This window comes from Scomber japonicus, chromosome 16 (genome assembly GCF_027409825.1).
Source record: "Scomber japonicus isolate fScoJap1 chromosome 16, fScoJap1.pri, whole genome shotgun sequence".
Lineage (NCBI taxonomy): Eukaryota > Metazoa > Chordata > Actinopteri > Scombriformes > Scombridae > Scomber > Scomber japonicus.
The window spans coordinates 25,996,631-26,013,520 of record NC_070593.1 but is presented as its reverse complement, the minus strand read 5'-3'; the positions used below and the strand labels follow the sequence as shown (position 1 = coordinate 26,013,520).

General features: G+C 38.2%; 3 protein-coding genes across 3 annotated transcripts; 2 read left to right on the top strand and 1 right to left on the bottom strand.

The window, feature by feature from the left end:
- Nucleotides 1–2,136: 2,136 nt before the first annotated feature.
- Nucleotides 2,137–4,526, top strand: dnal1 (dynein, axonemal, light chain 1). The gene is made up of 6 exons (XM_053336293.1): nucleotides 2,137–2,194; nucleotides 3,182–3,237; nucleotides 3,330–3,385; nucleotides 3,870–3,996; nucleotides 4,090–4,230; nucleotides 4,326–4,526. Exons 1-6 carry the CDS (start codon nucleotides 2,160–2,162, stop codon nucleotides 4,370–4,372), a joined length of 462 nt encoding a protein of 153 aa, XP_053192268.1. The 5' UTR covers nucleotides 2,137–2,159; the 3' UTR covers nucleotides 4,373–4,526.
- A 1,693-nt stretch (nucleotides 4,527–6,219) lies between these two features.
- Nucleotides 6,220–10,627, top strand: tedc1 (tubulin epsilon and delta complex 1). The gene is made up of 8 exons (XM_053335208.1): nucleotides 6,220–6,363; nucleotides 6,950–7,034; nucleotides 7,729–7,949; nucleotides 8,056–8,193; nucleotides 8,668–8,736; nucleotides 9,047–9,133; nucleotides 9,414–9,557; nucleotides 10,205–10,627. Exons 1-8 carry the CDS (start codon nucleotides 6,220–6,222, stop codon nucleotides 10,562–10,564), a joined length of 1,248 nt encoding a protein of 415 aa, XP_053191183.1. The 3' UTR covers nucleotides 10,565–10,627.
- A 443-nt stretch (nucleotides 10,628–11,070) lies between these two features.
- On the bottom strand, nucleotides 11,071–12,946 carry pth2 (parathyroid hormone 2). Its single transcript, XM_053335207.1, has 3 exons — nucleotides 12,843–12,946; nucleotides 12,508–12,687; nucleotides 11,071–11,248 (listed from the first exon to the last, which is right to left on the bottom strand). The coding sequence occupies exons 1-3, from the start codon at nucleotides 12,944–12,946 to the stop codon at nucleotides 11,071–11,073; spliced, it is 462 nt and encodes a 153-aa protein (XP_053191182.1).
- Between the last annotated feature and the right edge of the window lie 3,944 nt (nucleotides 12,947–16,890).

Genomic DNA, 16,890 nt, shown 5'->3' with positions numbered 1-16,890 from the left:
GATATGTTTTAGTACATATTATATAATTTCATTGATTATATAGCAGGCTATTAGATTTGTTTGCCATAATTATCTTTTCTATCTGGGAAGTGAATATACTGTATTTTCACTATATAATGAAATGTCCACAGTTGATTCAAGGTCATAGTCAAGGCTTACTGTCAACAGACTGATGCAATACTGAAATTTTATCGCTGGAGGGCAGTATTGCAAAGCTATATAAAGAGGTATCAGCTGCAGCAAAGCACACACAACACACACACACACACACACACACACACACACACACACACACACACACACACACACACAACCCAAATCTTTGTCCATATATAAAGCAAAATTTGACCAGAATCACTTCACATTGTGTTGATATTGAAAGATGTAACTGAAACCTTGGCTGTCAGGTTATCAGTATAGCAGGGGTGGATGATCCAGCTGTGAAACAGAAAGGAGTTGAACTTTAAAACACTTAAACCCTAAATAACAGTATTTTATCACAGCTAAGGGAACGGTATAACTTCAATTCATATGTCCAATTACTATCATCTACATAATGAGGGCAGACACAAACATAGTAGGGGTGCATGTGACTCTTATTGCTTTCACCTGAAGGGGCTGCCTAGTTGTACACTTATTCAAAGAAGATATTTCCTATAATTGTGCAACATGCATGACAAAAACACCAGCTGGGGTGGGTGCTAGGCGTGGGTGCACCAATTGTCATTATTATGGGGGAGGATTTTTGTAAAATATTATTGTTAACAGCAGATATAGACTCATGCTTACAGTAGCCTAGTACCATAAGTACGCATATCTTCTTCATCTGCAATTAAATATGTATTTTTTTAATGGGTCAAACAAACCCAATCACAGCTACACCACGCATGCGCAGCTTGTAGGTTGCCTGTCAGTGCCATAGCAACCGGAGCAGACCATCAACATGGTGAGTGTTTCTGTTGTCGGCTCTTTTTTCATTCCTGTTTTCAGCTTTTTTTCTGCTCATATAAACATTTCTTACTGTCACCAGCATTCAGAACATACATGTGGCTTCGTGTCTGGTAGCTAAGACGACGTTACATGCGACGTTGGTGTAGCTGTGGAGCTAACACGGGCTAACTTTAATTAGCTAGATGTCAGTTAGCGTTAAATAACAGGATAATATCTGCTCTGTTCTAAACGCGTCCGGACGTTTCTGTTACACCGTTTATCTTAAAACTATATTGTATAAGGTGAAAGAGAAATATGTCCGACTGTCCGTGAAGTCACCCTGGTTAAGAATACCAGCCTTATCCTTAAAATAAGAAATGTAATACATGTTCACAACATATGTAGCATTGTATAATGTGTGTTTAATGTAATAACACCATCATTCAGTTTCTCTGTGTTAAATGAATGTCCTGTTATGTCTACAGGCCAAAGCAACGACTGTCAGAGAAGCACTGGCAAAATGGGTGAGTGGCATGTACACATAGCTGGGAAAAAACCATAGGAAAAAACAGAAGGACATCATTGAGGTCATGATTACTTCAATTATCAATATAGTTACTAATTAATTGGCAACTATCTTGGTAAACAAAATCATGTTTGTAGTTATTCTTTGAGCAACATTTGTGGTTCCACACTGTCTAATGCATAAGTTTGCTCATTTCATATGGCTGTCAATAGGATATTTTTGTGTGTGTGGGGGGGGGGGGCTGGGCTGTTATTTGTTCAAAATAAGGCAACTGAAGACATCACAGTGGTCTACTTTTAGTTCAAGGGCCAGAAATAGCCCAATTAATTCTCAAGTGGGCCAGACCAGTAAAACCACACATATAACTTTACTGTAATAAACTGAAACTCTGAATCAGCAGAAAAATTGGAATGACTTTTCTACCATTTTCATACTTTGCAAAATTATCCAGTAGGCCAGATTGATTGAGACAATAATCAATAATGAAAATAATCGTTAGTTGCAGCTTTAGTTGTTCAGTGTTAGATAATAACTTAATCTGTTTATATAAGTATGTAGAAGTTTAGTTCACTGTGTAGTTCATTACATCTTTTGATCTGTGTGTGTGTGTGTGTGTGTGTGTGTGCAGGAGGAGAAGACAGGAGAGAAGGCGAGCGAGGCCACAGCTATAAAACTGTACGGTCAGGTTCCTGCTATAGAGAAGATGGACGCTTCTCTCTCCACACTCGCCAAATGCGAGTGAGTCCTGTAGAGATTCAGCTCCTTATTTCAACAAGTTACACTTAGGGGTTGATATGTTGAGTGTGTAGTTAGAAAATATTTGAAGATAACTTTGAAAATCAGCATGAAAAAACAAGTGTTAAAAAGTGTGTTAGGAAGCTAGCTATTATATTTGTTAATCTCATTCAAACTGTTTGAAACAATCATTTAGAGTTTGTCAGCTTAAAAAATTAACTGAAGTTTGTATAGCTCATATTTCCTCACATGTGCAATTCATTTGTTATGTTTTTGAGGGTCTAGAGAAATTAAGCTTTATACGTCTCCTAACTTGCATGCCTGTAAGTTGAATACAGCATTTTTTTCTCCTGAGTGAATAATATCATATATATTCAGGGGTTGAACTTTCATCCAATCATTTCTGCTTTAATTTGATCAAAAGTCCTGTTTATATGCACCATGGCAGAGAAACATAGTAGATCCCCCCCCCCTTAAATGTAAAAGAAAAGGTTCATGATGTTTTATCAGTCTTGGTAAATTCTGCAGAAACAGAACTAACATTTAACAAAAAGGTGTTTTTATTTTTTTTTATTGTTTATAGCCTGTATTCTGTCCACATTTCCAGACTGATGACACTTCATTGTTTTGTTTCCCAGAAATGTTCACACAATCAGCAGCAGCAGAATTGCCTAAATTGCGAACAAATCCTCTCATCTATTGAGTGACATCAAGTGAACCAAAATAACTGCATACGCATCAGTTTACTCCTCACTGTCAAATCTAATTAGCCAGCTGTCTCTAATATGCATAATTGTCTACAGTGTAAACATAATAAACACCAGAGCCCAGATGTTTCACATTTAAAACTGCACATAATTCTTTCTTTTTTTTGCCGAGAGCGTGTTGTTAAAATATCTAAACTGTTACTACAGACATTGTGTTTGTGTATATTTTGAACCAGATATTCCTTCAAATCCCTTTTATGTGATTGTGGTTTATCCCTTACAGGAAACTGTCTCTGTCTACAAACTGCATTGAGAAAATAACCAACCTTAATGGCCTGAGTGAGTATTTACATGAATACACTTCAGTGAAGCCACACACACACACACACTATTCAGGGCTTCTCATGTGGTTCTGTGTTGTGTCCTTCCAGAAAACCTGAGGATATTGTCTCTAGGAAGAAATAATATCAAGGCACTAACTGGGCTGGTGAGTAACATTAACACATGAAACAGTCTTTCATTCTTTCTGTCTTCCTTTCTTTTAAAAGGACAGTTTTTAATCACACTTTAGATCAGAATCAGGTTTATTGCCAAGTAAGTGGATGTAAATGGAGTAATCTTAAATAATAAGAACACATTTGCATAAAAAACGTATATAATATAAAAGATATTCTATAGTGAGAATATGATATATTTAATATAAAATATATTCTATTGTGAGAAACAATAGAAATGTTTTAATTTTAAATAAAAGAGAATTAAATAGAATATACACAATATCGGCCATGATCTTTCCTGCTCACCACTTTCTAAATAATAGTATTTCAGCAATGTTGACACATGCTAAACACATGCTTTAAATTTATATTGTTTTGTGTGTTTGTGTGTGTGTGTGTGTGTGTGTGTGTGTGTGGGTGTGTGTGTGTGTGTGTGTATGTGTGTGTGTGTGTGTGTGTGTGTGTGTGATGCAGGAGGCAGTAGGAGACACATTAGAAGAGTTGTGGATCTCTTATAACCTGATTGAGAAGCTGAAGGGAATCCAGTGCATGAAGAACCTGAAAGTCCTTTACATGTCCAACAACCAGGTGAAAGAATGGGGTGAGTCACGGTGCTTTGGTCAGCCTATATTGTGTTTATTTGTAGAACATGAATTACTGATGAAATCCTCTGTATAATTTCTGTGTTGTGCAGGAGAGTTTTCGAGGCTTGCTGACCTGCCGTGCCTGGTAGACCTTGTGTTTGTTGGAAACCCTCTAGAGGAGAAGTATTCCGCTGAGGGAACGTGGATGGATGAAGCCTCTAAAAGATTACCAAATCTGAGGAAACTAGATGGTAAGTTTCTTCCTCTTCACTTCTGAGGTAGATCATGTTCATTCAGTCCTTACTCTGTAGATATGATTGATGATCTATTTTTCTGTTGTTTCCAGGAACCCCCGTCATCAAAGAGGTAGAGGATGAAGAAGGAGAGAGCTGAGAATCGTGGCTGTTTGTGAAACTGCACCCTCTTTCCCCAAGAGTCCTCTCTTTTTTAAAATGTTCTATAGTTGTTGTTTTTCCCTGGAGCTTTTCTTTATATAAAATATTTTTTTACAGCAACACAATCCTGTGTTGTAGATTGACAAGCACAACGTAACAAAATACACACATTGTGTGTGGTTCAGAGTTAGACTGATACTTCAAGCCTGGTGAGTTTGATGCCAGAAAGATAAAAGTGACTGTGTGATTAGCACATTTCCAAATGCTGTTTACAGCAATATGTTTTTTGTTGTTGTCACAATATGAAGAATATTGAAGCTAATACTAACTGACTGTGGAAATTGTTGATATGGTACCATTGAGACACCAAAACCCCCACTTAGTATGTAAATTCACAATGTTTCTTATAGAACATCTTTCAGTGTATATGCATCCTTCTAGCAAGAGTCTAAGCGTAGTGTAGAGCACACGGACCAGAGTTTGACCAGGTAATACTATTAACTCTGCGGTCAAGTCTAGTCTAATAGGAGTTGGCTGTTAATACTTAAACACTGTCTTCCCTCCATAGCGTCACCATGGAGACATGGCGAGCCTGCTAAAGATTAGCTGGGTTGTAAATTTACACTGGGTTGAACTAAGCAGTGAGACAACTTGACTGTTAAAAAAAGTGATTCAGAAGTGTTCACAATTTGTTTGAAACCCTGAAGAAATTGTGAATTTATATCTGTAGCTTTTTGCAATTGCGTATATGTATGAATCATAAATTTCAGTGTAAGCCACAAAAAAAAAAATCCAGCAATTAGTTGCATTCTGCCATGGTACCTGGACAACAAACTCTCATTCCTAGTTGTTTTCAGAATTCAGGAAACAGCTGAAATGAAGGTCTTTCACCAAGCTCTGATTTCTCAGGTAGTAAGATAACAGCAGTATGTTTAAAATGTATTGTCTACCATACTTGTTATGGAACATGAAGGGACCACAACCAACACAACAATCTACTTTGCAAGGCACTGTGGCGTGACTGTGAGATTACTGAACAAAATATATCCACAGCTCTGTTTGGTGCTGTGTTGGTTAAAATTTTCCTGACAATATGGTCATGTTACACTTTAGTACATTCAGATGGTACATGAATTTGCATTGTAAAAAGGTTTCCTTTTTATCATTTAAAGGGAACACACTTATCTACTGTATGTTCTTGTCAGTTTTAGGCTTATTTAGGATCCAAAGTTTCCACAATGTTCTTGTTCTTACAGATCTGATACCAAGGTTAATGTATGTAGCATGTTTACTTAATTACTAATTTTAAAAGTGATTTTCAAGTTTTAAATTATTTTAGGAACGTTTGTACATAAAGTTCTGACATGTTTATGTTTTGTTTTTTTAAATGATTTTGATAATTGAAATAAATAATATTATGGGAACATGGGTGTGTTATTCTAGTTATTTTTATTAATTTGGCAACACATCATTTGTAAATTAGTAACTAATACTAACAGGAGTTAATTATTTTTTTCTAATTCACGAGTTATGTATTTTGGTTATTTATTTATTTCCTTCCATACAGGTATCGTCGCGTCTATGGTCTATGGTCGCATCTACAACACTTTTTGTACGTTTATTGCGTTTATTTAGAATCACAATATAATTGGTCAACGTAGACGTCAATCACTTTTCTATCTATTCGCTTCCTTGACAACGGCCCGGTACCCGGAAGTTGTTGTCTTCGCCGCGAAATATCAACAGGTCAGACTTGAGAGCGGTAGAAATGTCGCCTGTCACTGACGACGTGTTATTGTATTAAAGGAATTAAAAGTGGTGTGAGTGCAGTGCTAGCTGGTTGTCATGCAGCGTAGTAAAGCGGCTGTGAGTGTGGAGGTGAAGCAGGTGATAGCGGCTCTGTGTAAACTGCTAGCGGCCACCGGACTACACGCTGTCCCCGCTCCGGAGACCTTCAGACGGGCTAAGTTCGGTGGTGAAGTCGAGGTGGTACGTTATTCACTTCTCACTGTTTCCTCGTAGTTGTCGCCAAATGTTGACTGCACTAGCTAATATCATAATGATTTGCAGGTACATAATAGTCAAACTAGTCAGACTGGGACTGTATTCTGGTAATGTCACAGTGTATTAGATAAGATTAAATGTTTACATGAAAAGTGCTTCACTGAAGAGTCAGACAGTGGGATGAAAGATTTGTCCTATAAAATGATCCAAAAAGTTATTAAAATAGTTGGCAATTAATTTTCTATTGATTGATGAATCCATGACTTGACTACTTGTTGCAGCTCTTGTTCAGATTATATTGGATTATGAAGTAGAATATGTTTCTATCATACTTTTATAGCTATTATAGCCAAATAGGAAGAAGTGTGGCAAACTAAAAGCATGCATTTTTGGTCATGTTTTGAGGCTAAATGGCTGTCCTACATTCACACTATTATACCTACAGCTGTTAAAACGTGAAGATTTTATATTTTTGAGTCTTGGAATGACATAAGTAATGTAGTAAATGATAATAAAAAAAGATATAGTCACACTGTGTCATGTCATTCATCTCTCTGTTTTTTTTTTGCAGGAGGATCAGTTGTGGCAGTTGCTCGCTGACATCTTTCACACAACCAGCAGTGTTTCCTCTGCAGCCAGCACACAGCCGAAAGATGGTCAGCATCACTGTTTGTTACAATATTAATACGAGATTATGTTTTATTTATAATTTTAATATACAATAATGAAATTGATGTTCAATGTACTGAACTGTGCTGCACTGTTATTTATTACACTGTAAAACAAATTTAAAACACCATAGTGACTCATTTTATTTTTCAATTACAGTTTACTTGGAATCGTAAATATGCACAACAGAAACAATCACATGATAGAACCATATTATAACCCTGATCATTTATATGTGATAATACTTAATAATTGCCCATCCCTGTCATGATGACTGCTCCATCAAATTTCTAGATTATGCAATGATCTTGTATTTATGCATTTACATTAGTGTAAGCTAGAAACTGGTACTAGGAAAAAAGGCTCAGAAGGATACAAAAAGTTCATTATACAATCTCACATGAACTTTGCTTCATACATCATTTGATGACCTGTTATTTCTTTTGTTTCTCCACACAATATGAGTCTGCAATGCACCATGGGACAAGTGTGGTTATAAAAACATATTTTCAGCTTTTACTCTGTGTTGTACCATCATGTCCAACTTTCATATGTATGCATATTTAATTTCACTGACTTTTCCTTAATGTGTTTTTAGTAAAACTGAGTGAATCAGCATTACATACTATCACTTGCAAGGATAACAGTAGTTCATGTGTTTTTTCCTCTGTCTGTGTGCAGCCTGTGAACACAGGAAGCTGGTGGCTGCAGGTCTGTGGCAGTCTGGCTACCACGCTGACTGGATGTACGTGAGGGAGGGAGGAGAAGGAGCGGAGGGGGGGAGGTGCTCCAGCAGAGACCTTCTCCTGGCGTTGGGCTGGCTGCTCGCTACGGGGACCCTGGAAAAACTGCTGACTCAGCGAGTCCAGCAGCTAGACAGAACACTACTCACACCTACACCTGTAAGGCTAGTAGATTATACACTGTGAGAACATATCTACCCAGCTGCACTACTGACAATCCTAATTGAGTCATTTCATATCTTTAATCCTAATCTCTGTGTTTCAGGTTGACCTTCACATTTCCCATGAGGTCCAGTTAGACTCTGCTTCCCTCAGGAGACTTCAGTGGCTCATTGGCTGTCTGAGACACCAGGGACGGACAATGTTGTCCATGCAGGAAGAGAGAGCTGGGCTGCTTCATGCTGTGAGGAAGTCCCCTATTTCTAACTCGCTTAAAGGGAAACTGTATTGTGGGTAATGTAGGCAGAAGGTTTTTGATAAGGACTACATGCATGGACTGCAAAAGATGATATCTGTGGTTCTGCTGTATTGATTTTGATACCTTTTGTTTCCCAAACTGTCCAACAGTGTTATAGGAGTGCAGTGCTGAAGTGGTTGAATTCTCTTTTTAATGCAGAAATTAACATTTTTACAGCTCTACAAACTGACTAAGTTTTGGAGTGTATTTGAGTGCAGGATGATTGCAAATGACATTTCAGATGAGGTGTACACTAGACTTTTTTTCACTAAATGTGAACCCCTCATAAATTAGCACATGCATCCTCCTCTACTACAGCGATGTTTACCACAAAAATGCTCAGTTCAAGTCCTTAATTAATATACTCCTTGATTAAATGTTGATATTCAAGTCTAACCAAGAAATCAATATTCCTCTTAGGTTTTTTCTGCCAGCCTCCCCTCCTCTGCATCCTCCTCCTCTGATCAAAGCTCTGCAGTGCTGAGGGAAGTAAGTGTGTGTGTGTCTCTCTGTGTGTGTGTGTGTGTGTGTGTGTGTGTGTGTGTGTGTGTGTTTGTGTGTTTGTGTGTGTCTGTTAAACCATCTATTTACCACTGAGTGTTAAACATCCTCTAGTTTGCTTTCAGGCCACAAAATCATTTTGATTTTTACACTTTCTTTTTTTTACTAGTTTTAATTCTGTATTTTTGTATGAGAGATTTTTTTTTAAATATAGAAAATTGTCAATATTTCATTGTGTGTGTGTGTGTGTGTGTGTGTGTGTGTGTGTGTGTGTGTGTGTGTGTGTGTGTGTGTTTAGGACTGTGCACGTATGAGGGAGCTCTGTGACCTCCTTGAAGCTTATTTGAACTGGAAACAGGTGGAGAAAGTCTTCTGGACCTGGATGGTGAGTTACACACACACACACACACACACACACACACACACACACACACACACACACACACACAAACACACACACAAACACACACACATGAAACTGTTCAACACATGTGATTACAAACACTTCTCATTCATTATTCTTTCACTCTGTGTTGTCATTAACACATTTAGACTTACATCACAGTGTGTCTGTGTGTTTTGTGTGTGTGTGTGTGTGTGTGTGTGTGTGTGTGTGTGTGTGTGTGTGTGTGTGCATGCATGCATGCATGCATGTGTACTTGTAGGATAGTGTAGTGGATTGCCATTTGAAAGAACCTGTTGTTGGGAGGCCTACACATAGAGCCAGTAGGAAAGCCGCAGTTTGTCACCACGGAAACCGGGGTTTAGAGAAACTGGAGGACATGCTGTTGACACTTCCCACATTACAGGTTAGTAACACACACAGACACACTCAGGGTGTTCTTCCCACACAGATAATTACATAATTGAATCACATGAGGACAAATATAGTTGAAACCGTCCTCCCCCTTAATTACACCCTCCCTATATTTTAGGAAGTGCACATTTTTTTGGTTTCTTAACAAGAATGAGATAAGGAGGTCATGACAAGTTTGAGAACATGAGGGGGGAAACAACTAACTTGGTTCCGCCTAAAATTCATGCATGTACCTCATATCATCCTAACGCCTCGCAACCACACAAACTAACACTCTGTGTCTTGTTTCTTTCATCTGCACACAAACAGAGGTGTTAAAAACAACATGCTGTGGTTTTGGCAAGATAATAAGCTTGCACTAGATCTGTCTAATACTCTTGCAGCATCTCTGGTTATCGCATAGGCCTAACTATTTCTTTTAATAGAAACAATTCCTTAACAAGATGAGACCAAGTCGTTGTTTACTTACTGTATCTATAGTATAATCTCTCTATCAGTGTATAAAGATAGATGGTGTAGTGTAATGTACAGATTGTAAAGTCTGTTCTATTTATGTGTGTTTTGCCATTTTTAGCTGTATGAGGGTCTAAATAAAATGAATTATTATTATTAATTAATCTCTTTCATCTAATGTCCCAGAAAGGACAGAGGAGAGGCAGAAAGGATGCTGAAGACAGAGGAGAGAGGGGAGTGAGTTTACAAGGTGGATTGGACACCTCCTCCCTCCCTCCTCTCCTCTCTTCTCTCCCCTCCCCACCCTCCCTGCCCCTCCTCTCCCAGGCCTACCGAGCCAGGCTCCACGCCGAGAGGCCGGTCAGACACAGCGGCCGCGGCGGGGATGAGGATCTGGACGAGCTGTCGGCTTCTCAGGCTGCACAGATGCTTCTTCACACAGAGGCCAGGCTGCTGGAGAGGAGGGACAGGCAGAGACTGGCTAATAAGATACAGCTGCAGGAGATGACTGGCAGGCTGGATGAACTGGTGTTGATACCACCATAGAATAGACTTTCCTTTTATTCTTCAGAGTAATATACAATATGAATGAGTTGATTGTGTCAATGTGAAAAGGACTTGTTTTTGAATGTGATCTGATATGCTGCTAGTTCATTAAAATATGAACTGTATCTTTGATTTTCTTTGGTCTTCTTCTCAGGCAGCATGGGATATGTCTTATATGTTTGTTCAACACACATATACACACACAACATGTCTTAATTATTAATTTAACCATCTTTTGAAAATCCACAACTTTATTACAGTTTTGAGCAGAATAGCAGGATATAAAAGCAGGAAATTACAACAGTTAAATACATCAGAACAGGAAATGGACTTTTTATTTCAGAGACATGACCTAAGCATTATAAATACAGCAGGTGTGAATGATTTGACATGTCCACAGTGTTTTCTTGTGTCATTAGTTGAACCGACCCAGAGACTCAGTGTATCCCTTTTGAAAAGGCTTTGTGGCAGTGCTGGATGCAGGAAGTAGTTTAAAGACTAAGTTATCATGACGATTTAACCACCAGTAACTTCTGCATGTAGGAGTTGAGCCACTTCTGTCTCTCCATGGAGGTGAGCAGCTTACTCTTCTCTCTGAAAGCGGCGTCGTCGGCCACCACCATGTTCCTCTTCACCATGCCCGCATCCTGAGAGGACCACTCAGCGGGCCACACCCTCTCCACGCTACGGATACACACGCACACCAATGAAATCACTCAGTGTGACAGTGAGCAGGAAACCATCCAGGTACCACAGTTCAACACTTACAATACATATACCTGGATTAGAAGAACATACAACTCAACCTGAACTCAATCTGTTAACACAACAACAAACTTCATACATGACTTCACTGTGTGGCGTATCCCTCCGCCCAATCTAAAGTAGTGTAAACACTACAGACAAACTACATAGTAAGAAGTAGTTCCCAATGTACATGAACATATAAAGAATATATATAATCATGAACTATTATCCAAACCCTTTAAAACACCCAACCAGTACCTATATATATATATATTCTTCAAAGAAATTCACAAAAATAAATCCCATCTTAATTAATTAAGCATGTTACCATGCTAACATTTGCTAATAAGTTTCAATCATGTAGTGCAAGAACAGTAGCCTATAGGGTTATGTCATTAGTTTTACACATTTTTCGTTGTTTTTTTAAAGATTTTTTTCAGGCACAGACACCTTTATTGACAGTGAATAGACAGGAAATCATGGGGGGGGGGGGGTGTAACATGCAAAGGTCTGTGGCCTTTGTGCCTGTGTACGTGGCATGTGCTCTTAACCACTTGACCACCTGCGCACACACATTTTTAGTTATAGTCCAAAACTATTGGACACATTTTGAACTGTTGGTGGCGCTAAATGAAAATTCAGGTGATGACCAAAGACTTTAGGTTTCAGCCTTAAGGCACCGTGGATGTGTGTACTAAATTTGATGGCAGTTAATTCAGTAGTTACTACAAATACATTTCGTAAATGTATCCTTAGCAGTGATTCCCAAGTCTGAGCAGGTCATGAGGTAAGAAGAGAAAATAAAGAAATAAAATAAAAAAATATTTTCACGCAATTATTCTTTCCAGACTTTTGTTAATCTTAGCCTTTTCTTATGAAATAGAGTTGGTAACGGATCTATTTAAATGAAACAATATGCTGTAGTTGTATATTAAAGCATACACTGACTCTTCAAATCTGTATTACATAAAAAAGTTCCAAAGAGAGTATCTGAAATCAGGGTTTGGTTTTCTAACAGATGTTGGCACAAACAACATAATAATAATATTAATTAAAAAATAGACATGTTATGACATAAGAAAAAGATCATTGTGGCTCCTTTTTTTTTTACAGCCATTTTCAACTCAATCAAATATTATATTTCATTTGATTAGGACTTCATACTACAGTAGCATTCTCCCTCAGGGTGTAGTTACCTTGCCTCTGCACTCTCTGGGGAAAAGAGCCAAGCCTCTCTCATCAGTCCTGTCTTGCTATTGGCTGCCGCTCCTAGGCTAGGTGCCGACATCATTTGAATGCTCCAATCACGTAGAGAGATTGAGGGAAAGACAACACCCCAGTCGTCTCGCGTATGCTCCTCTGAATCATCAGGACTACTGAAATCAGACATATAGAAAATATGAAATATAAATATATATTCTATATTACCATATTACATACTGTTATGTAGAAATGTGTAAATGAATAAATAATTGTGAGAAGAGATGAATAAAATGTGTTAGTCTGTCAGTTACATAATTCATGAATCTACCTGAGAGGTAGTCGAGCCTGAGGGAAGCCAGATGTCACCAAGGTCATACCCAGAATGCAAAGCAATAGGAGGGATGTACGGTGGAAAGCAGGCAGCTCAGACATCCTGAAATGATTTTTTTAAAGAACAAAAGAAGAAGAAACAGTGCACACACGTTAGCTGAGTCAAAGCTTTGTAATCTTCAAACCAAATACCAATATTTACATAAATAATTAATTTACATTAATCATTTTCTTGTTGTTTTCTCAGTATTATTTTCAACTTTGGTCATCCAGTCACAACCTCATGGTTACAATTAATCAATAATAATAATTTAAAAAATACTGCAGTTTGCATGCAGTGATCCAGTAATCTATTTCCCCTTAACATTGAGTAGTTACCATTTTAGATTATGTGTGTACTTATGCAGCTCATTTTATTTTATTCTATACATAAGTACATTTAATTTTACAATAACAAAAATGCATAAACACTATATTTTTAATTTGTATAAATCACTAATATTCTTTTGCCATTTTAGTGCATAAGCCAGCAAAATATCATTCAGTTTTTTGCCAACTTTAAATGCATTACATTTGTACAAACTCAAACTGAACTTATTAAGCTGCAGATGATTGTAGTCGTGACCACACACTCAGCTGATAGAACTATATAATCAAAGTTCTTTTATATTAACACTGACTGGAATAATGCTTTCCAGTCAGTGCTGCAGCAGGCAAAGCTGTCTCAGTCAGAATATAAAAGCAACACTCATTTACACTGAAAAAGTAAAAAAAAAAGACCATAATATTACAGATTCAATGTGACCATGCTGATGGCTGCCACAAAAACTGTCATACTTGGATGTACAAAAAGAATCTTTACACTAGAGCAGATTTTGTTAGGCTCAATTCACAGTCTGATGTTTCTGCTTGTTGCAAATACACATGTGATACGAAGTAAATTCAATAGGTTTACAATATATCATAGAAATATCTGTATGATGCATTTAGAGCAAAAGGAAACAATATATGCCTTATTAACATCCACATAGTTTATAAAAATATATCATATTTTGCACAGTCACATGAAGAGATCGTAACAAAACCTACTAAAATTCGAAAACCATTGTCTGTATTTATTCTAGTTCAACTGCAGTCAAATTCTTGCAATCAATTCCATAATTCAATCATTTTTCATGACTAAGTTTAAAATAGAATTAGCCCCATGCAAAGGTATTGGTTAAAAGATTTGTAGCAGATAGTTACCTGCTTGTCAGCCTCTCAGTGTCGAACCCGATAGGTCAAAGGTCAGCCGTCACACAGGCAGAGAAATGCTGCAGAAAGAAAACCACCAAAGGAAGAAACCAACCACAGTGTCAGAAACTGTGACTTTATCAGCTACTTTCTGTTTGCTGATGCCTTATCTCTACTCCTGTCTTCTCTAAACAAAAGCAAGTTAGGAAAAAAACTTTCCGCCCGTTCTTTTTTTTTTGTATTTGCGTCTGCCTCTTTGGACGGCTGTGTGCAGGTCTATGGTGGTTCAAAACCAAAACTATCAGTCTGTCGTCTTACATACTTATATATACCCCTGGAGTGGAGAGCTTTAACCCACCATCCCCCTATCCCACCCACTCATATACACAAGCATGCACACCCTTCTCCAGATCAAACCAACTTTGACTTCAGCGTGCAAGAGGACGGTTCTAGTGGAAGTGCTGTTAGCTTGTTAGTGTCCCGTTTCAAAGACACTTAGTCATGATGCTGTCGTAGAGAGCGCGGTATCTTATTACTGAAAATCATTATAGTGCCTATATATATCGGAGTCTGTATGTGTTCATTCATACACTGTGGCAGATAATCCAACAATGGGTGTTTCTTTCCAAGACTAAGGCATTACTCTTTTTCTCTAAAAAAAAAAAAAAAGACGAGAACGTGGACTTGGAAAAATAATTGAACTCTTGAATATACACACAAAACAAAATGATGTGAAATTGCCTGTAAATTCAACAATATTTAATAATTAGTCTTCATACCACCAAACATCAACAAATCAGTTTAGGCATCACATTTTTACAAATTCAGAACATCATATTTGTCTATTGTTTTTTAAAGAACAATGGAAATCACAATTAGTCATATCTATTTGAAAGTGATTTTTAAAATAACCGGCAATATTTTTAGCTAAGCAAGCAGTATGTCTCAAGAATGCCTGTCCAACTATTGCATAGATTGCCATTGAATTTAGTATAGATATCCAAGGTGCTCAGCAGGTCAAATGTTTAACTTGTCTTGTGACATGGCAAAACATCATCATTGACACAAAATTTGGTAGAGATCCTTTGTTGATATGTAATCCTCCAGCATGTTCTCAGTCTGCCCTGGGGTCTCCTGCCAGTTGGACATGCCCTGAACACCTGGATACTTCTATGGTGCAGGTGGTATAGCAGGCCCTCTACTTATCGCCAGGTTGGTGGTTTACTCCCCTGCTCTTCTGGTCCTTGTGTCAAAGTGTCCTTGAACAACACACAACCCCAGGTTGCTCCTGATGGTCAATATAGGCAAAAATTGAGTGCTTTGTCCATTAAAGTAGAAAAGCACTATAAGTGCAGTCCAATTTATCCTAACCAGATGTCAAAACTACCACAGCTGACCCCTGCCAGGTTTCTCTGTCACTGTCCACGTAAGCAGAACTATGGAGTCACCAGGCATCCTATCCAGTGACTCCAAGAACGCCAGATACTCTGAACTGCCATTTGGTGCATTTGTACAAACAACAGTTGGAGCCTTCCAGTAACACATATCTGCAATGAGTTGACCCTCTGTGGGGGGGGGGAATGCAACTCTACAGCACCCAGCTGAGGGCCTCGGAGTATCCCAGCACCCATCCACCTGGACAACTTTGGGAAAGAAGAGAATCCAGCCGCTCTCCGGGAATTTGGTTCCAAAATTCATGCTGTCCATAGCAGTACCAGAAGTGAATAGAAGTGGCCCAGCTATATCTAGTTGGTCCTTCCCCACCAGGGAGGTGACATTTCATGTCCCTAGAACCAAGTTATGATGCTCATGGCCAGCACACCTACTTCCCTGCCTCTGCCTTTCACCCATTTGGCAAAGCATCCAACCCAAATGTCTAACCCTGCAGGTGGTGGGTCCACAGAGCGTACCCGCAAAATGAATGGGATTCCAATATTGCAAATGATAGGATGATAACATGATGAAGTAAGATATGTTACCATTTGGTCTCCATGACCACTCTGCCTCTTAAGTAAAGCTTAACAGAGCCACTAGCATGACTATGTAAACTCTTTGTCTTGTTTTATTATGAAAAGGAATAAAAAGGGTCTTTGAAGAAATATGATAAAGGCTCCTTTACTATCTAAGCCTCTGAGAGCAGGGGCTCTAAACAGCCTTGCTTTTGTAACTACAACTTAAAAGCTAAGGACACTGTTTGTAAGAATAAGGCCAGTTTAAGAACTGTTATTTCTGTTGAGTTACAACCTGTACAGTTGTGTTAACATCCAAGTTTGTTGCTATTTGTGTGGTTATTTTTCTCTCACCATATTTCTAGCTTTGGCACAGGAAGACTACTTCCCCATTTTTAATGTAACCTACGAGCACAACACCAGCACTATTGGAATCACAGATAAAAAAGAGGTGTTGAACCAGCTAGCAGTCCATGACTTAATTGTTGCAGCTCTAGTAGACAACAGTTCACTCCATTCTTGTGGATAAAACATTCATTCACATAAGAAATTCTGTCAAACCAGTTTTAAAAAAGGTTCTCTTGCTTATTTTTTTCACCCAGTGATATCACAAAATATTTATAGTTGAGATGAGTTTTGGTGGAAAGCCATCACGCGTGTATGAAGTCACCTTGTTAGTATGTCAGTATCGAGAAACCTTCCATCTCTAAATGTCAGCTTTACAAGACATGATAAATAAAAAATCCACTGATACCTGTCTGTACATATTTTAACCTTGGATTGTGAAAAATTTCAACACATGGGTGACCACTGCAGTTGAAACGAGACAAGAGGTGAAATGGTGGAGACTGTGCAGAATTTATT